The sequence below is a fragment of the Acipenser ruthenus genome, chromosome 15 (genome assembly GCF_902713425.1).
Source record: "Acipenser ruthenus chromosome 15, fAciRut3.2 maternal haplotype, whole genome shotgun sequence".
Taxonomy (NCBI): Eukaryota; Metazoa; Chordata; class Actinopteri; order Acipenseriformes; family Acipenseridae; genus Acipenser; species Acipenser ruthenus.
Genome location: NC_081203.1, coordinates 9900063 through 9919305, shown reverse-complemented (window position 1 = coordinate 9919305; position 19243 = coordinate 9900063). Strand labels below are relative to the sequence as shown.

At 38.6% G+C, this 19243-nt stretch overlaps 1 protein-coding gene across 1 annotated transcript in view; it reads left to right on the top strand.

Moving 5' to 3' along the window:
• Positions 1-19243, top strand: part of LOC117422508 (adhesion G-protein coupled receptor D2) — a 120047-nt gene that overhangs the window by 57542 nt on the left and 43262 nt on the right. Inside the window, exons 16-20 of the mRNA XM_058987378.1 lie at positions 1143-1245; positions 2761-2914; positions 4375-4508; positions 7703-7818; positions 13321-13441. Of these exons, the coding sequence (XP_058843361.1) occupies positions 1143-1245; positions 2761-2914; positions 4375-4508; positions 7703-7818; positions 13321-13441 (628 nt within the window). The remainder of the gene's footprint in view (positions 1-1142; positions 1246-2760; positions 2915-4374; positions 4509-7702; positions 7819-13320; positions 13442-19243) is intronic.

Sequence of the window (19243 nt, the reverse complement as noted above, 5' to 3'; positions counted from 1 at the left end):
CAAGGTGACTGTATCTACATTGCAGCAGTCTTGAAGGAAAAATGATGATGATGTTTGTGTCAGCAGTCTTTTATGCCCTTGTGGGCGGGCGCGACTGCGTCACAGGCACTACGTGCAGCTACGTGTATCTTGTTCAGGTTATCATGGTCTTTTAAGGATAAATACCCATTAGGTAATGGTTTCATTTCGATTTCAGGGAACCAACGTTATGATAATAACCCAATGTTTTCATGATTCAGTGAAACCAGACGTTCTGCTTATGTAACTTCATAAGAGACTATTGGAAGGTCCTAATAGAAACTTTCTTTATATTTGGAAAAGGATTCAAATACAAATAGATAAAATATGACTAATAAGCAGTGGCTAATCTTAATACCGCCATCCTAAATTTATGAACCAGATTTTGTGCGAATCTCATTTCACTGTATTTTTATTGTAAGTTGTAATGTTAATAAGTGGGGCAGTCAATGACCTCTGGTGAGAAACCTATCTGGACAAACAGTATTATGATCTAGCTCCTAGTCTAGTCTATTGTACTACAATTAGAGCATTGAAAACATTTGCACATTTTATGTGAAATAACAGTGAATATAGATAGCTTTAAACAAAATCACATCAAGGTTTTGCTACATTGCTTTTTGTGTGAAAATTGTAAAGCCAGTGAAGTCTTGACAGCAAAGTAAAAAATGGCATAAATACAGAAGGGGAGAGTGCTGCCCTGCCTTCATCTCTCCGTCAGTATACTCTGGAATTTGAAGTTCATACAGGCAGTGTTTTTTCTTTCTTGAAGGGTTAAATAATATTGATATACACACGGATTTCTCTGCATATAATGAAAATGATTACAAGGGTAATAGAGATTTTGAAATGATTGTTATGTACTATATGCTACTTTTATAAAGTATTGATTTACAGTCCCTTGGGGTCTGGAAAGCGAGCATCTTTAGCGCTATGCTCAGAGCCGTGCTGTTCCGCATTCGTGGTTATAGAGCGTTTTCACCTCGTCCTATCTCAATGACGGGACAGAATCTGTAACGGCAGTGCGTCACACAACACTGCCTGTTACATGTACTTACACTGTGTGATGAATGGGTTGTCAAAAATCAATTCATAAATCTTCTGTTTGTAATCTGTTCTTTCAGCGTTCCTAATTCAGACCGAACTACAGTCCACAAGAATCTCATCTTTGCATTGGCAACTGCGGAAATCCTGATTCTGTTCAGTGAACTGGCCAGCAGCAACAAGGTACAGTACCAAGAAAACAAACTGCCTTGATCAGAAGCAACAAGGTGCAGTACCAAGAAAACAAACTGCCTTGATCAGCAGCAACAAGGTGCAGTACCAAGAAAACAAACTGCCTTGATCAGCAGCAACAAGGTGCAGTACCAAGAAGACAAACTGCCTTGATCAGCAGCAACAAGGTGCAGTACCAAGAAGACAAACTTCCTTGATCAGCAGCAACAAGGTGCAGTACCAAAAAAACAAACTGCCTTGACCAGCAGCAACAAGGTGCAGTACCAAGAAAACAAACAAACAAAAAGTCTTTATCACTGGCAATACTACCAAGTATGACCAAGTATAGTATGAAGGGTGAAGCCAATGTACCCTTATAAAAGTTTACCATGGTATTTTTGCACTGTATTTTTGCAGTTTTTCCATGGTTTTCCCATATTTATATTATACATTTACCATAGTTTACCCTGCTTTGACATGTTTATTAATATGCTTTACCATACCTCGCTGTTCTTAACAATGATTACCTATACTTAACCATTCTTTTAATATGCTTAATTACACTTTGCTGTGCTTTTACTATGGGTCATGGAAGCCACTAAAAGCATTAGTATTTTTATAATTTCCATACATTTAGTATTTATATACTTTAATACTTGTAGATGTATAAAATATGCAGATCGACTTGGAAAGATTTTACCTGCTCCATTTTTTTTTGTACGTTTATATGCTCCTCACTTGCTCTTGTGCAGAAATTGACTATTTTCAGTTGATTCCTGACTGGTTTTCCCCCAGAGCACCCAATCAAATATGAATGTATTCATTCCTATGGTAATGAAGGATACACCCTAACCCTAACACAAACCCAAACAGGAGCAAACATCAATATTAATGAAAGAAAAAAATACACTGGAAAGGAAAAACTCTTCAAGGAATGTATCTTTTTGAAAAGATCCACCTCTCTAATTCTTAATAAGTCCCAGTTTGCAGTTTAATGGCTATTTTTAACAGACAGTATGTTAAGGTAACATTTATGGGACCATCCAAGGGGTTTAACGCCAAGTCTTTCTTTTATTAATTATCATTTTTAAAAGTACTGGTATAAATTAAAAGTGTAAGCTACGTAAGGCTATCTTTTAATCTTTGAAACGTGTCTATGTTTTAACAAAACACTCCAGCTTCCCTTTAACATCCTGTAGTAGCTAATTTACAGCTTATCATAGGAACATCTATTTTATTTGCAATCGAAAAAAATAATGTAGTGCTGTGCAATGACAAAGTCTATTTCTCACAAAAAATGGTCTTTGCACTTGATTCCAAATACAGTATTTTTGTGTTCTAATGTAGTAGGTAGCTGCAGGTACCACTATAGGCTAGTAGTCTCTCTGAGGAGAGAATGTACTGATATGGAACGATACAGCAGGCTCTTCTGTAAGTTTTTGGAATTCGCTGTCATTGTGAATGGCACAATTGACTAGAAGATGTTACTGGAATTCCAGTAACATGACCTCCTCTTGCCTCCACTAGGCGCTGTGCATGTCTGTCACAGCTCTGCTTCATCTCTTCTTCATGGCTTCCTTCACCTGGATGCTGGTGGAAGGTCTCCTGCTCTGGAGCAAAGTGGTTTCTGTGAATATCAGCGAAGACAGGAGGATGAAGTTATACTATGTCATTGGCTGGGGTAAGGTCATGCTGTTACATATTTCACAAACACAAGCAGGTGTATCTTTATTTACAGTGGTGTTGCAATTCCACTGCCCCCCTTCTAATCCTGTACATTGGGATCCTGTTGTTGCATTGGGCAATGATCTGTAATGGCTTTATCCACATTGTTTTTATAGGAAAACGGGTTTGCATTGTGTGTCAGTGGAGATTTATGTTTTGTTGCACCCACTTTTGTTACTAAATTAGTTAATAGAATAAATATGTGGTTTAATTAATTATCAATTAAGTAGTTTAAGGCAATGGATCCTAAATTGTGATTGCTTAAGTTATCGTAATTTTGTTTGTATGGATCCAGACACTTTTGAGGATCTGCTGAGGCTTGTAGGACCACGAATAACCTGAAGTGACACTACAATGCTTCAACATACATATCAATAAAATGGTTGATTGTAGCAGGATTCCAAACCATGATATCTTCTGTAGAAGTCACCATCTTGCATAGCCACATGATCAATGGCTCACAGAGTCGCTCTTGATTGGCCAAAGGCAAAATGTTTCTTGAAAATGTTTCTCAAAGTACCCAGGTCTACTCCGGGAAGCATGTTTTCTTGTTTCTGGAAACACAGAACCAGCATATTTAAGGAAACATTCTGTCTGGAAACATGTTGATACCATATAACAATCTCAATAATAAAAGGTGTAAGCAGTTGGTAAATATAGACAATGTATCTTTTTAATTCTCATTTTACTTTTTGAAAAAGAAAGTAAGGCGCTAAAATCTATCACTATAACCATGATGTCATCCCCCCAATAAGAGCACACTTTCATTTCATTCTATCCATGATGTTATCCCCCCATAAGAGCACGCTTTCACTTCACTCTATCCATGATGTCATCCACCAATAAGAGCATGCTTTCACTTCACTCTATCCATGAAGTTATCCCCCCATAAGAGCACGCTTTCACTTCACTCTATCCATGATGTCATCCCCCAATAAGAGCACGCTTTCACTTCACTCTATCCATGATGTTGTCCCCCCATAAGAGCACGCTTTCACTTCACTCTATCCATGATGTCATCCCCCCAATAAGAGCACACTTTCATTTCATTCTATCCATGATGTTATCCCCCCATAAGAGCACGCTTTCACTTCTCTATTCATGATGTCATCCCCCAATAAGAGCACACTTTCACTTCACTCTATCCATGATGTCATCCACCAATAAGAGCATGCTTTCACTTCACTCTATCCATGATGTCATCCACCAATAAGAGCATGCTTTCACTTCACTCTATCCATGATGTTATCCCCCCAATAAGAGCACGCTTTCACTTCTCTATTCATGATGTCATCCCCCAATAAAAACAGGCTTTCACTTCACTCTATCCATGATGTCATCCCCCAAGAAGAGCACGCTTTCACTTCTGAAGAATACAAAAAAAAACATTAAATGTATTTTTTCTCTTCTATTCAGGATTGCCAGTCATTATCGTTGGCATCACCTTGGCAACTTCCTTCAACAAGTACGTGGCAGACAATCACTGCTGGCTGAATGTGCAGACAGATATCATCTGGGCTTTTGTTGGGCCTGTACTCTTTGTTCTGTCTGTAAGTGCTTACGCTGTTCCCTTCCTCTATGAAGTATGTTGTAAAAAGAAATCCACCGTGCACATTGTCACATGTTAATTGGAGTAGGACAAACAGATGCCATTTAATGGCTTTATGAAACTATTAGAGGACTAGGTAATTTTATGATAATGAATGTCTTCTGGCATTTGCATCTGTTTGTTATATAAATGTTTAGTAGTTGGCTCAGCAGGCCCTTGAATTAGTTGATTCTGGTACACATTTTAGAAAGGGAATAATATTAGGCACTGGACTGTTTGTATTATTGTAAATTCATCACATACACTGCCAAATACAACTGAAAGCATGCATGTGCATACACTTAGTAATATAATACATGCACAGAGAAAACTATTATTAAAAAGCAAGATCCAAATGTGGACTCTTTACAAAAGCCTTCAAACCCAACAGAAAACACACCTGTGCTGGTATTATAATATATACTGTACATGAGGCTCCAAGAAGGGCACTTTGATCACTCAATGAACGTTTCATTAAAATAAGTAATGACCATCAGTAATCTATTAATCGATTTATTGGTGAATCTCATTCAAATATACTGGATATATATACTTGAACTTTGACCCATTCGACTCCTCGAGACCACTTTCATTTCAAACACAGAATATCTCGTTGTCAATCACATGACAACACCCACAGTAGAGAAATGTTCATTAATGATCAACAAAATGAAAAAAAATAAAAAATGGATGTAAAGCTGGTACATTTGTATATCAGAGAAACTTGAGAGGAACGGGAAATTAAAGACATTCCCGTCAATGACTTTCAAAATTTCAATCACTCGACAACACAATTCATGTTTTTTAGGCACTTAACAAATCTGTCCCATTTATTGTCTTTATTTTTATTACAGATACTAATATACATGTATTATAAAAAATAGATAGGCATCAGTGAGTCAAAGGATAATAATTTCTTCTTGGGTCTTGGGTTTCTGGTTTATGACGTCACTTAAACCCTAGATGGAATTATTTTCCTGTAACTCACTGAAGCCCATATATATATATATATATACAGACGTGCTCAAATTTGTTGGTACCCCTCCACAAAAAACGAAGAATGCACAATTTTCTCTGAAATAACTTGAAACTGACAAAAGTAATTGGCATCCACCATTGTTTATTCCAGATTTAATAGAAATCAGACTTTGCTTTTGATTTTTTATTCAACATAATATTGTAAATAATAAAACAAATGAAAATGGCATGGACAAAAATGATGGGACCGCTAACCTAATATTTTAACCTTTAGAGGCAATCACTGCAATCAAACGTTTTCTGTAGCTCTCAATGAGACTTCTGCACCTGTTAACAGGTAGTTTGGCCCACTCTTCCTGAGCAAACTGCTCCAGCTGTCTCAGGTTTGATTGGTGCCTTCTCCAGACTGCAAGTTTCAGCTCTTTCCATAGATGTTCGATAGGATTCAGATCAGGACTCATAGAAGGCCACTTCAGAATAGTCCAATGTTTTGTTCTTATCCATTCTTGGGTGCTTTTAGCTGTGTGTTTTGGGTCATTATCCTGTTGGAGGACCCATGACCTGCGACTGAGACAGAGCTTTCTGACACTGGGCAGTAAGTTTCGCTCCAGAATGCCTTGATAGTCTTGAGATTTCATTGTGCCCTGCACAGATTCAAGGCACCCTGTGCCAGGCGCAGCAAAGAAGCCCCAAAACATAACCGAGCCTCCTCCATGTTTCACTGTAGGTATGGTGTTCTTTTCTTTGAAAGCTTCATTTTTTCGTCTGTGAACATAGAGCTGATGTGACTTGCCAAAAAGCTCCAGTTTTGACTCATCTGTCCAAAGGACATTCTCCCAGAAGGATTGTGGCTTGTCAATATGCATTTTAGCAAATTCCAGTCTGGCTTTTTTATGTTTTTCTTTCAAAAGTGGAGTCCTCCTGGGTCTTCTTCCATGGAGCCCACTTTCGCTCAAAAAGCGACGGATGGTGCGATCAGAAACTGATGTACCTTCACCTTGGAGTTCAGCTTGTATCTCTTTGGCAGTTATCCTTGGTTCTTTTTCTACCATTCGCACTATCCTTCTGTTCAATCTGGGGTCGATTTTCCTCTTGCGGCCGCGCCCAGGGAGGTTGGACCTTAAACTTCTTAATAATATTTGCAACTGTTGTCACAGGAACATCAAGCTGCTTGGAGATGGTCTTGTAGCCTTTACCTTTACTATGCTTGTCTATTATTTTCTTTCTGATCTCCCCAGACAACTCTCTCCTTTGCTTTTTCTGGTCCATGTTCAGTGTGGTGCACACAATGATACCAAACAGCACAGTGACTACTTTTCTCCATTTAAATAGGCTGAATGACTGATTACAAGATTGGAGACATGTGTGATACTAATTAAAGAAACTAATTAGTTTGAAATATCACTATAATCCAATTATTTATTATCTTTTCTAAGGGGTACCAACAAATGTGTCCAGGCCATTTTAGAATATCTTTGTAGAATAAGCAATAATTCATCTCTTTTCACAGCTTCTTTGCTTTATTCTATGACATACCAAAGGCATGCAAGTATACATGATAAAATAGCTTTTAATTTCATCACTTTAAAGGGGGGATGAGGCATTATTTCAATGAGCTGTAAGGGTACCAACAAATTTGAGCACGTCTGTATATATATATATATATATATATATATATATATATATATATATATATATATATATATATATATAATTATAAGCCATTACATCAGTACTGTTTTCAATATGACAACAAATTGTGTTTTCTTATGGGAACCGAAATACATTTTTGAACATTTATTTTCAATTAAAACAAGTCATGTACACTGTGACACTGTTATAATGTTAAACTTGGAATGCATTTGAGTGTAATTGGGGAGTATTTCTAGTGCAGCTAAGTGGTAGTTATTTAATTTTACAAATAGAGGCCACTGGATTGTCCCTGCAGATTACCTTTAAGACAGTTCATTATTAAAAGTAGTTGCCATGCAGGTTGCAGGTGGTTTACAGATCGTATATTATTAGTTATTATCATTTGTTTGGCAAAATGTGCATTTTAAAGGAAATTATATCTGTACTTCTAAAAGAAAAGATCAATGCGCAGCTTACTTTGGATGCCAAGTTAATGGACCTCAGATATTTTCATCACGTTGTGGTCTTGTCTGATCTCACTCACAGGTCAATGCCTTTGTGCTCTTTCGTGTGGTGATGGTAACGGTTGCTAGCGCACGGAGACGCTCCAAGATGCTGACGCCAAGCAGCACCCCGCAGCTCCAAGCCTGGGACCTGACATGGTGAGTTATCATGGCTACAAGCCCATGCGTTGCTGTCAGAGCAGATCAGTCTCCAGAGTTGCGTGGGACTCACACAAGCTCCTAAGCCCCAGGCTTTTTTGTGTTGGATACCGGGATGCTCTCTACCTTATGTTTCCTTCTGTGCTAATCACAGGAAAATCCCAGTGTCACTGTGACATTTAGAATGTGTTTGGAAATGATTTTGTTAGAGCCATTACAGGACTATATTTGAAATGCTCAACTGGAAACCCTTGCAAATTCATTTATAGCCTTTGAGCCACGTCTTGAAAAGCCTTTCGTTTTTTTTCTGCAGTGTCTTAGTGCTGGGGGGGGGGTATTTTGTATCTTATAGAAAAATATGAGATCAATTCAAATGTGAATGTCACCTAGCTGTAAAAGTGTGTGAAAGTGGTAGTACCAGCCCACTTGAGTCGGAACAAAATCAAGTCCTGACATTGTTGCATTATTTGGAACTGAAATAATTGATCTATATCCTTGTGGCAATGTGCCCTGCCCCTGTGTGTAGTTTTGTGTTTTATGTTGTATGTTGCGTGTGTTAATGTTGGTGTATTGTAGTTGGTACACGGGATATAATGCGGGTAATGAGCACGAGTGTTTAAAATGTATAATTGTATTTAGGCACGGGGATCACTTCACGTGCATTTAAAGTATTTAATAATATGTGAGCACAGGGTTGCACAGAATTAGTTCACATGCTGGGATTCAAGTGAATAATTAATTAGTAATTGAATCCCAGCACAACAGTCTATATAGATGCATGTTTTACTCACTCGGGGTTGTGTGTTCGGTGAGTGGAGAATGGGTGTGGAGAAGGAGGAAAAGTAAAATATACTAAAAGAATAATTTTTTTTTTTTATTCTTACTCACCGTGTGTGTTTGTCTGTTAGTCCACTGTTAGTTTAAGTGTTAGTCTGTTTTTTTGTCTATTTATTTTGGCTGCAAGTGCCATGTGTTGTTTTTGTTTAAAACCTTTTTATTTTGTTCATTATTAAACACGCAACAGCGCAATTCACATTTCACTTCGCAGTACTGTGTGTTTCTTCTGGGTCTGACGTCACCACTAAAGCCAGCCTGTCACAATCCTGAATACATTTTGACGGCCATGGTCACCCTGAAGTTGGGGGTATTTACTGCCACTTTTAGATTTCTTTCAGGTTGGTAACCTCCAAAAATGAATCCAGCATGCAATATTTATTTACAATAACTTGGATTTGAATATGACAGTATCAGGACTTTATTTTGTTCAGAGTGAATTCAAGGGCTAATACCAAGGCTGTTACCACCACTGCTTTACACTTTTTTTACAGCTTGGTGACATTGCAAAATGAATTCGGCACACATTTCTCTAGAAGATAGTGAAATGGAAAGCATTGTGGAATGCTCATAGACTCTTAGTCACAGTGCTATACTGAGAATATAAGCATGCCAAGCAAAGCTGTACAGAAGATGGGCTCTTTCTACCCTGGCAATACAACATCTCACGCTGCAGCAATGTCAACTCTTTATTTGAGTTGGACAACATGTATTGTAGCATTCATAGCCCATTCAGAAAGCCTACACAACACTGCAGAGCTCTATAATAGAAACCAAGGGAATATGTGCTTATGAAATGTGTCATCATAATGTTACAAACCCAAAGTACTTTACATTTTAGGTGAATTTCTGTGACTGGTTGCCACACTGTATTTAATGAGATCTATTAAATATATTTTTTACCTAATTTATAGTAACAAGTGAATCTAAAGGATTATACACATCTAGCGTTTGTACACAGTGTAACATGTCCAGTGTTTCAGACCCTGCGTTTGTTATCATTTAGAGAAAAGCAAGACTGTGTATTTAATGTTCTTGTATCTATTCTGACTACAAACCTCCAGTGTTCAAAAACATTTTGCCCTAGTTCTCTCCCTAAATTGTTATCGGTCTTGGGTTTGGTATCTGCTTGCACTGTACAGGACATTTTCTACTAGAGAGAGTCTGTGTCTGAATGTAATGTTCAGGCTTGGATGTGGAACGGAACTGACAATAATAAGGATCCGTTTCCAATAGATTATTTTTTAAAGCATGATATTAAAGGATATTGTATTGCTGTGTATTCCCAGTTTGAATGTGGCACCCATCTTGACAGTCACCATTGCAGAAATGTAATTTAGTCCCACCTGGTTACCACACTTCACTTGCAGAACAGATTACTCCATTAAACATATTTAGCATGTATTTGAAGATGGCACTAGAATCTATGCAGGAATACACGTACCAATACATCTGAGCATGCGGTCTGAGGTGGGTAAATGACTCCAGTCACTCTGCATTCCTAGACAATGTACGTATCTTGGGGTACCGCTGTACTTTGATTGTATTTCTAGACTTCCTTCCTATGTACTCTTCTCTTTTTTGGGGGCGGGGGGGGGGGGGGGAAGATATTTTTGCTTGTCCTATAAAATATATTTCTTATTTTATAAAAAGTAAATGGGTGTGATTTGAATGCGTGCATGGTCTCCTTTTCTCTCTTTTATTTCATATGAGGTGCTTGTGCATTTAGAGATGGCCTTGGTGAAGTTGGCGTACCTGCCATCAGTCCTAGTCGTGTTTTTGTAGACTTTAGTCCAGTGGGGGCTAAGCAGAGTCCCAAACTAGATCTGTGACCTGAATTTGGACCCAGACTTGGGAAGTGTAAGGCTGGAGATAGACAAGCAATGTTTTCACGGCACTCAAATTGACAATAAAAATTGACAACTCGAGTTGTCAACACATTTTTGATTGGCAATTGAGTTGCTAGAAATAGACCACTGCTCTGTTTTTCAGCAATTCAGTTAAGATTTTTTCTATATGACTGTGTGTTCAGCCAATGATATTGCATTTTCACTCTCAATTTTGCTAAATAGAAAGTATGGCTACAGACAAGTGGACACATGAGGAAACTTTGCAGTTGACTGATTTTTTTTATGATAGAAAATGTTTATTGTTATGTTAGATGTGCGGAATATAAAGACCACAATAAAAAAGAAGGCAAATATAAGGAATTAGCTAATATTTTCAGGAAATCACCAGCGGAGGTAAAAGACAGTCCTGCAGGATCCTCCAAACGCAGTCCTGCAGGATCCTCCAAACGCAGTCCTGCAGGACCCTCCAAACGCAGTCCTGCAGGACCCTCCAAACGCAGTCCTGCAGGACCCTCCAAACGCAGTCCTGCAGGACCCTCCAAACGCAGTCCTGCAGGACCCTCCAAACGCAGTCCTGCAGGACCCTCCAAACGCAGTCCTGCAGGATCCTCCAAACGCAGTTCCTTCAGAAAGCATGATATGCTTTACACTCCCATTTTTCTACGTCAACGTCTTTTCAAAATTATTCCAATGACTATAGCAGCTGCTGAAACATGCTTACTGCAAATTGGCAGCACCTTAATATTGCTTAAAATAATTGTCCCGTTTCCAGTGTGCGAGTGGCACATTTAGCAACAGAAATTCAGTTGTCAATTGTTTGTTGTCAACTAGAATTGACAATATAAATTGCTTGTGTATCTCCAGCCTAAGGCAAGTAAGCCTCAAAGAAGCATAACATCAGTTTATAAGAACTGAACTTACTCTTTGTGTCCATTCTCGTTTCAGAAGAACAGTACCAAGCTTTGTGTGCTGTATGTCTTTCAAAAGCTTTTTCCAGACGAAATATTTTAGGAAAAAAGGCTAGAAATGTTCAGTGATGAACTGCTTATCCTGTCCTTGTACTTTACATACCAAGTCCTCGATCAGTGAAACACAATATAGGTCCAAGTGTTATAGTGAGATAACAATTGCTCTAAAACACAGATAAGCTTTTAACGTTCTGTGAAACTGTGGCCAGCTAAGATGTAGCTTACAGTACACTAACTAAAAGATCCCTGAACAGTGAATGCATTGAAGACTTTCTGCCATTTTCAGTTTTACCAAGTTTGAGTATTTATTTATTTATTTATTTATTTATTTATTGCATTGATTTATTTACAAAAGCTTTGAACTAGCATTACATTTCATGATCCGCTATCAAAACTGAGTGTGGTTCAGATTTCCTTGAGCAGTCGAATACAGTATATTAAAATTAAAATGTATTTAGAGAACCCTTTGTCAAAAATGAAACTTGAAAAGTACATTCTTTAGCTCTCTCTCTCTGTGCGTATGTCACACGTTTTTTTTACATCAGATAAACTTGTTTAAAGTGTGAATCAGTCTATACTGTACCATTGACTTCACAAGAGGTCCTTAAACCTTTGTATGTGTTCAGTAAACTAACCACTATTATTTGTCCCTTGACAAGGGAATATAGTGGAGGTGGTTGTACAGACATTCATTCCTATGGATGTCACACTTACATGTTTGCATATATCTGAAGACCCATTTATCCAATTGTCATGAAACTTGGCATTGTACTTTAGAGTACTGTAATCTGTCGAGTGTTATTTAATCTGTAGTATTTTGTATTTAATTATATCCTGATGTAACAATCACTGACACTGTTATCTGCTGTATTATTGAATCGTATTTTGTCACACTTGTACTTGCTTGAACCAAAGTCATTGTATTTATCTTGCTCTAAATTGTATTATTACTTGTACTGTGATTCTTGAAATGTATTTGTTTACGACTGTAAGTCGCCCTGGATAAGGGCGTCTGCTAAGAAATAAATAATAATATTAGCTTAAGAGCATCAGATTCTGGGGATAAAGGGGGTGTTTGTGTGTTCATTCATCCACCCGTCCGTACGTCTGTTGCGTGGTAGCCTCCTAGCTCAGATGTTCTTGGCGGTGACAGATTCAGAAAGCTGCACGGTTAAATGCACTAATGCACTCTTTATTAAACAAAATAAATTAAAATAACACGCTAGAAACTCTTAACAAAAACACCCTTAACAAAACAAAATGGCACAAGGGCCAAAACAAAAGGTTCTACAAAACTCACGAAACGTAAACACACAGACGGGAAAGAAACCAAACACTAATCTTCACCACCAACACCAACATTAATTCTCACCACTAATTCTAATCATCACCCATGAACACCTATTTTATACACCCGTGGCTGGAGCCTAATTATTCATTTAATCACTTATTCACTTGTCGGCTCCAGCCACATTCCCACGTGTTTGTACCCCCTCCCTGCCAACCTATTATTCCCCACACCAACACACCCCGTGCCCCGGCAGGGCTTTCACCCTGGCACACTGCCACAATGTCACTTACATTTTTGCATTGATCTGGAGAATTGCTTATCAAATTGAGATTAAACATGTAATGCCTAATTCTTATTGTAATGTATTCTATTCTACAATACTGTAGATATGCAGTACATCATGGTCATCAGCTTTTGTGATTAAACATTCAGTCAGTGCTCATTTGTATTCTATACTGTTCTGTCATACTGTTCATACAGGTCCTGGTCTTCATGTTTTCTGCCCTCCTGGTACTGTGGGGGGGTGCATGTTACTGACACACCTGCTTTAATTCTCCAGGGCAGCCATTAAACCAGTCCTCGTCCTCCTGCCACTGCTGGGTCTGACCTGGTTGTGTGGGGTCTTGGTTCACCTCAGTGTTGTTCTGGCTTACATATTTACTGCAATGAATGCATTTCAGGTAAGTGAATTCTTTTTATATGGAATGAACTATCTAAGCCGTATTTGTGTAGTTACTTTTAAAGGTGCCTTCTACACTCTGTTTTTACTATCTCCAGCTAATTCCCTTTGACCTTGGCTAGGGTTAACATCAATCAATACTACTTTGTTCTAGGCTAAATATACTACTGTTGGTCAAATCTCTTCAGTAATGTCTTTGGTGTCAAAGCATGGTAGTTGTTGGGGGGATGCAGCTGACTGGTTAATGACAGGACATAGAGGGTCTCGAAGACCTAGGGGTGAGCAGTCTTTTTGTCCAGTATATCCAACATTAATTAGTATGAAGCCTTAACTTTGAACGCATATGAATGTTTTTGATTGCTGTGATTTAACTTGTAATACATATCATGTCATACTTATCTGTGATAATATCACATTGAAGCAAAAAGGTCACCAAAATTGGAGTAATGTTATTTATAACCTGCATTTATTTTTAAACTAATTCTGGCCTCAGCTCTTAGAAATTTGCCGTTATTAGTATTGTCAAGTCTATTGGAGATTCATAGACTTTGTTGTTGCACATCCTACTTGATTTTCGTTATTAATCCCTCAAAGGATGACAGTATGAAGTCAATTACCTGTAATAAAACAGGAAGATTTATAATAATTATGCATCACAGACTGCTGGCATATAATGTTAGTACAGTGAAACTTTTTATTTAAATATATAGAATGTTATTATGTTGAGGGCATTTATTATCTTTGGGTGTGCTAGGGATGGCCTTGTTCACACAAATCAGGCTGAACTTTCTAGAAAACTCATAAATTTGTTGTTCATTGGGTCCTACGCTACTTATCTTGATGCACTGCCACTATAGGCGTCTGTAGCAATGGCAGCAGACATTATTCACAATGAAATATTTCTTTCTAAAGCCTCATTTGCACTTCAGTTTCATTTTGTGTTTCTTGCACAGTGAAAACATTTCCAGGATTGCTTTGCTAAACCTAGTCATCATAATAGCAAAACAATAGGTAAGGCTGCAACTGTTACAATTTTTTGCAAACTGGGCCTCAAGGTTTAAATGCTGGGAGGTGTGTAAAATACCTAACAACTGTGCATTTTACAGTACTCTGCATTTGCTACTTAGCAGTTTATAATCCATTCTTCTATTCTCGTAGACAAAATGCTGTACTGAGCAGGCAGAAAAGCACATGGCTAATTAGCATAGAACGGCTTGGTAATCACACCCCAACTGCTGTTTTTACTTTAACATAGCATTCTGCAAATCTACAGGTCATTTACACAAGAATAAACATTATCTATTGTATCATGGAGGTTGCTTATATATGGTCAGTTGATACAACAACTTCGCCCTGTTCTAAATTGTGAGGAAAAATAAAGAATTTCTTTAAAATGTTTGACGACTGCATCATGATGAACAAGCAAGGCATTTTCCATTCAACACGTGAGCCTCAGAATATGCATTTGAATCCGGTCAGGTGTAATAATCTCAGAAACGTTATCACTGAGATTTTTGGCAAGCCCGTGTTTTGGAGCAGCCCTGCTTCTCTCAGTATCTGTAACATGTTGTCTGAAACCCCAGAGGATTGAATAGCAGCACAGAGGAATTTTCTTTTCATCTCTGGAGCCCGTCCAGCTCTTGTCATCTCTAGATGCAAATGTATATCAGCTTACTGTCAATGCCGGACCAAGGCTTGTCTGAAAATAAGACCGGGACTCTGTACTCTAATAATAAGAAAGTCAAGAGGTTGGCAGGGGTAAAGCAGAGCACAGATCCTTTTTCTTTCTGTACTGAAGCACTGGGTATTGCTAGATGTATTTGCCTCTGTGTGACTTATCAGGTAAAGGCATGACCAGGAATAGCCATGGTGTCTGCTGTAGACATCCGCTGTAAATAGGCGATTGGCTTGGTCGTGGGATCGGAGGACACTCACTGAACTTCACTTTTCCTGAGCTGTTGTGGGGGTGCTGCAATAAGGGAGCAACATCCAGTTATTATATTAGTCATCAATTCATGACTGTAATATAACACACAAATGTATGCCTATAATGTACAGCATCAGTATACCGTAGGATTCATTCTTGTATAAATATTTTTTGCAGATATTTGTGCTGTAGGTTACAATGATTCAAACTTAGTACACAGAACTCTACAGTACAGAATTTCCTGGTGTGAGAGGTGTGTCCGTTTGTTTCAAGGTCAGGACATAAAGATCCTTGAGACAATAAAGAGAGCTCAGTATTGTGATGTCATTAACACTAAGGTGATTATTTGAACAAGGGAGTTCCACTACTACAGAGGGACTTGCCACAACAATGCCATTATCACTGGTATACTGCAACTTTTTAAATGTAGTAGCCAATTATTTTTTTTTCCCCCCCCAATTTAGTAATATCCAATTATTTTTAGGCTCAGCCCACCGCTACCACCACTGCGCTGACTCGGGAGGGGCGAAGACGAACATACGCTGTCCTCCGAATCACGTGCCGTCAGCCCGCTTCTTTACACACTGCAGACTCACCATGCAGCCACCCAGAGCTACAGCGTCGGAGGACAATGCAGCCCTGGGCAGCTTACAGGCAAGCCTGCAGGCGCCCGACCAGACCACAGGGGTCACTAGTGCACGGTGAGCCGAGGATACCCTGGCTGACCTAACCCTCCCTCCCCCCGGGCGGTGCTCGGCCAATTGAGCGCTGCCCCCTGGGAGCTCCCGTCCTCGGTCGGCAAAGGAATAGCCTGGACTTGAACTGGCGATGTCCAGACTATAGGGCGCATCCTACACTCCACGCGGAGCACCTTTACTGGATGGGCCACTTGGGAGCCCCATCAACTTTTTAAATGTATTCATTTACCTTTATTTGTATGAAATAATCATTTAGTCCACAAAAATAAAGTGGACTTTTTGAGTGCAGGGCTCGAGCATCCGCGTGAAGTGTTTCATCAGTAAGCATTGGTTTTAAAACATCTGTGCTTTATTTTGCCGTTTATTTTGTCACAAGTGATTTCCGACTGTCACCAGTTTTCTGTCTTCAGTGTTACAATTTAGTTACACACTGCTTCCTCCAGTTTAACTTGATAACAATGCAGCAATAACAAAGTGAACGAGACCAGCTACTGCAATGTAAAACAGTTAATCATTAAACAGTTTTAGATACTGTGATTATTATTTTTTTTAATCTGTGATCTTTAGTTGCTTTTGTGCATTTTCCTTTGCAAGTGAACTGTGACATTAGGACTTATCGAGCACTATATTCTGCAATTTTGAATACTGACTTTGGATACTGTTTTAATTCTGGAAACTGTTTTTTATCTTTTGCTAAATTGTGTTGTCTTTTACGTTTTATGCAGTTCTGCGCATGGGTAACATTTTGATATCATTTTGCTGTTGGGTCGTTAACAGAGAATTTTACATACTGCTACAATACCTACTGGATTTAAAAGTATGTACTCTATTACAATCCACGTGTCCACAGTCGTCTCTTTTGGCAAGTGATATTTTCAGAATCATATTGTTCTGAATTAAAATACTACTGTTAAAAACATAGTACTGTACCAACAAAACCAACTACAGTACATCTAAATGGAAGCCTACTTATAACACAGTCCTTTCAGCTATATATTTTTGAAATTGTATCTTTTTTATGTTCCCTGAAAAATGGACAAGGGTTGGAACGGGCCAAAATGAATTACTCTTTCGGATATGTAAGTGCTGACTGTAATAACATAACAACGAACTTCTAAGAAATCAATTGGAGAGCAGTGTCTGGTTGTTTTATAGTGAAAGATATAGTAACTGCTATATGCAGGAAGTGTAAATAGTGGATTAAAAAATAGCTGCCCGTTCCTCAATGACTATCGTCTATATTCGTTCAGGGAAGCAAGGGTGAAAAGTCTGTTTTACACTATGACCCACACAGTCATCACACTTTTGAAACTGCATGGGAAACATCAGTAATTTGTGCAGCTTTGGATAAAGAAGCACCTGATTACCAAGCCCTTGATAATGTCTGTCAGAACCGTGGTCTATCATGGATGCAAGTGACCTGCAGCTTGTATATCAGACAGAATGCATGGTAGGGACACCACCTGTATGCACTGTATACTGTCCTGCTGAGGATCCAATCATGGCCTGTGACTTGGCATGCAACTCTGATCTGATACCAGTGCTGCAAGACAATCATTTCACACATAAGTAAAGAGTGTAAAGAGTGTACTGTAAATAGCTTCAAATGTGATTTTAATGGCTTTTTGTTCAGTATCAGATGGGGCTTGTAGTCCGTCTGTGTTCTGTTGTTCCAATATTGAGTTGAGATACATTCCATTCAAATCTTGTGATAATGTAACCTTTCTAGCCTAGCTTCACCTGCTTAACATGTAAAGAGGGAGAGCAGGTGGCCCTTGCAGAGTTTAAAGGTCACATTTCCACATTATTTGAACATGGAAAGCTGTTTCGTCCCAGCACTTAGGATTCTCTGGGTAAAGGCAGATTTAGAGTAAAATGATCATGAAAATACGATAAATATGTAAGCTGCTTGCTCTTTAGATACATTCTACACATAGAGAGAGAGAGAGAGAGAGAGAGAGAGAGAGAAAGAGAGAGAGAGAGAGAGAGAGAGAGAGAGAGAGAGAGAGAGAGATTGTGACAGTGTGGGGGAAAATAGTCGAGGGCAGATATATAGGTCCCAGAATCAGATGTAGTCTGTATCCTTTTTAAAAATAAGCAACTGTAAAAACTATGTACACCGGCATGCTCTGCGGCAGCTGGGACAGCATTTTTGGGGTTTGGTAACTGGTGGCCATCTTTGCTCAAAGGGCACCATGGCAGGGTGCCGTGAGCCAGAGTGGAAGCTCGTTAGGTGAAACGGGAGACAGCTGTTTTTACTTAGTATCAGCTGCAGAGAGTATAAAAAGGCCACACAACAGAGAACTCGAGGGTTCTAATATTGTGTCTTAGAACTCCTATGAAAAAGAGAGGGTGAAGGACAGTGGTGAATTTTGTAAACGGGCATTGAGATGGGTAAATGATTATAGTACATTTTTTACAGATGGGTCAAAAAAATACAGGTAAGGGCAGGGTTGCAGCAGCTTATTATATACTGGAATTTGAGGTGGGAAAGCATGTTCGTATTACAGATGATGTGTCAATTATGACAGCAGAATTGATAGGGATTATATTGGCATTGCAGTGGATTGTAGATGTCAAGGTGAATAGAGCAGCCATCTTTTCAGATTCCTTATCAGGATTACAGGTGATTAAATGGAGGGGAGGGTGGTAGAAGAGATTTAGTGCAGGAATAATGTATTTACGTTCAGAATGCTGCTTTTTAGGTTTATATGTAGTTTTAGCATGGATTCAGGCTCATATAGGAATAGATGGGAATGAGAGGTTGGGTAAGTTAGCTAAAATAGCAGTGAAGAAAGAGGATATGGATGTGCAGTATGGTTTAAATGAATATTATAGAATAATTGAGAATAGATTATTAATGAATGGCAGAATATATGGGATATATATTATAAGACTCAAGGTAAGGTTAAAATTAGGGAAGGGTGGTATGGGTGGAATAGGAAGGAGGAAGCAGCATGAATAAGGCTTCTTATAGAGCATTCAACATTAAAGGAACACCTGTATAGAACTGGAGTGCTTGAGAATGGGTTATGTGTGGAATGTAGTGTAAAGGAAACAGTGGAGCATCTGATGGTTGAATGTGTTAGATATAGGGAGGTGAGAGAGGATATGTGGGAAGAAATTAAGGGATTGCAATATTTCCAATAATTTTTTTAAAAAGATGTTATAGGTGATG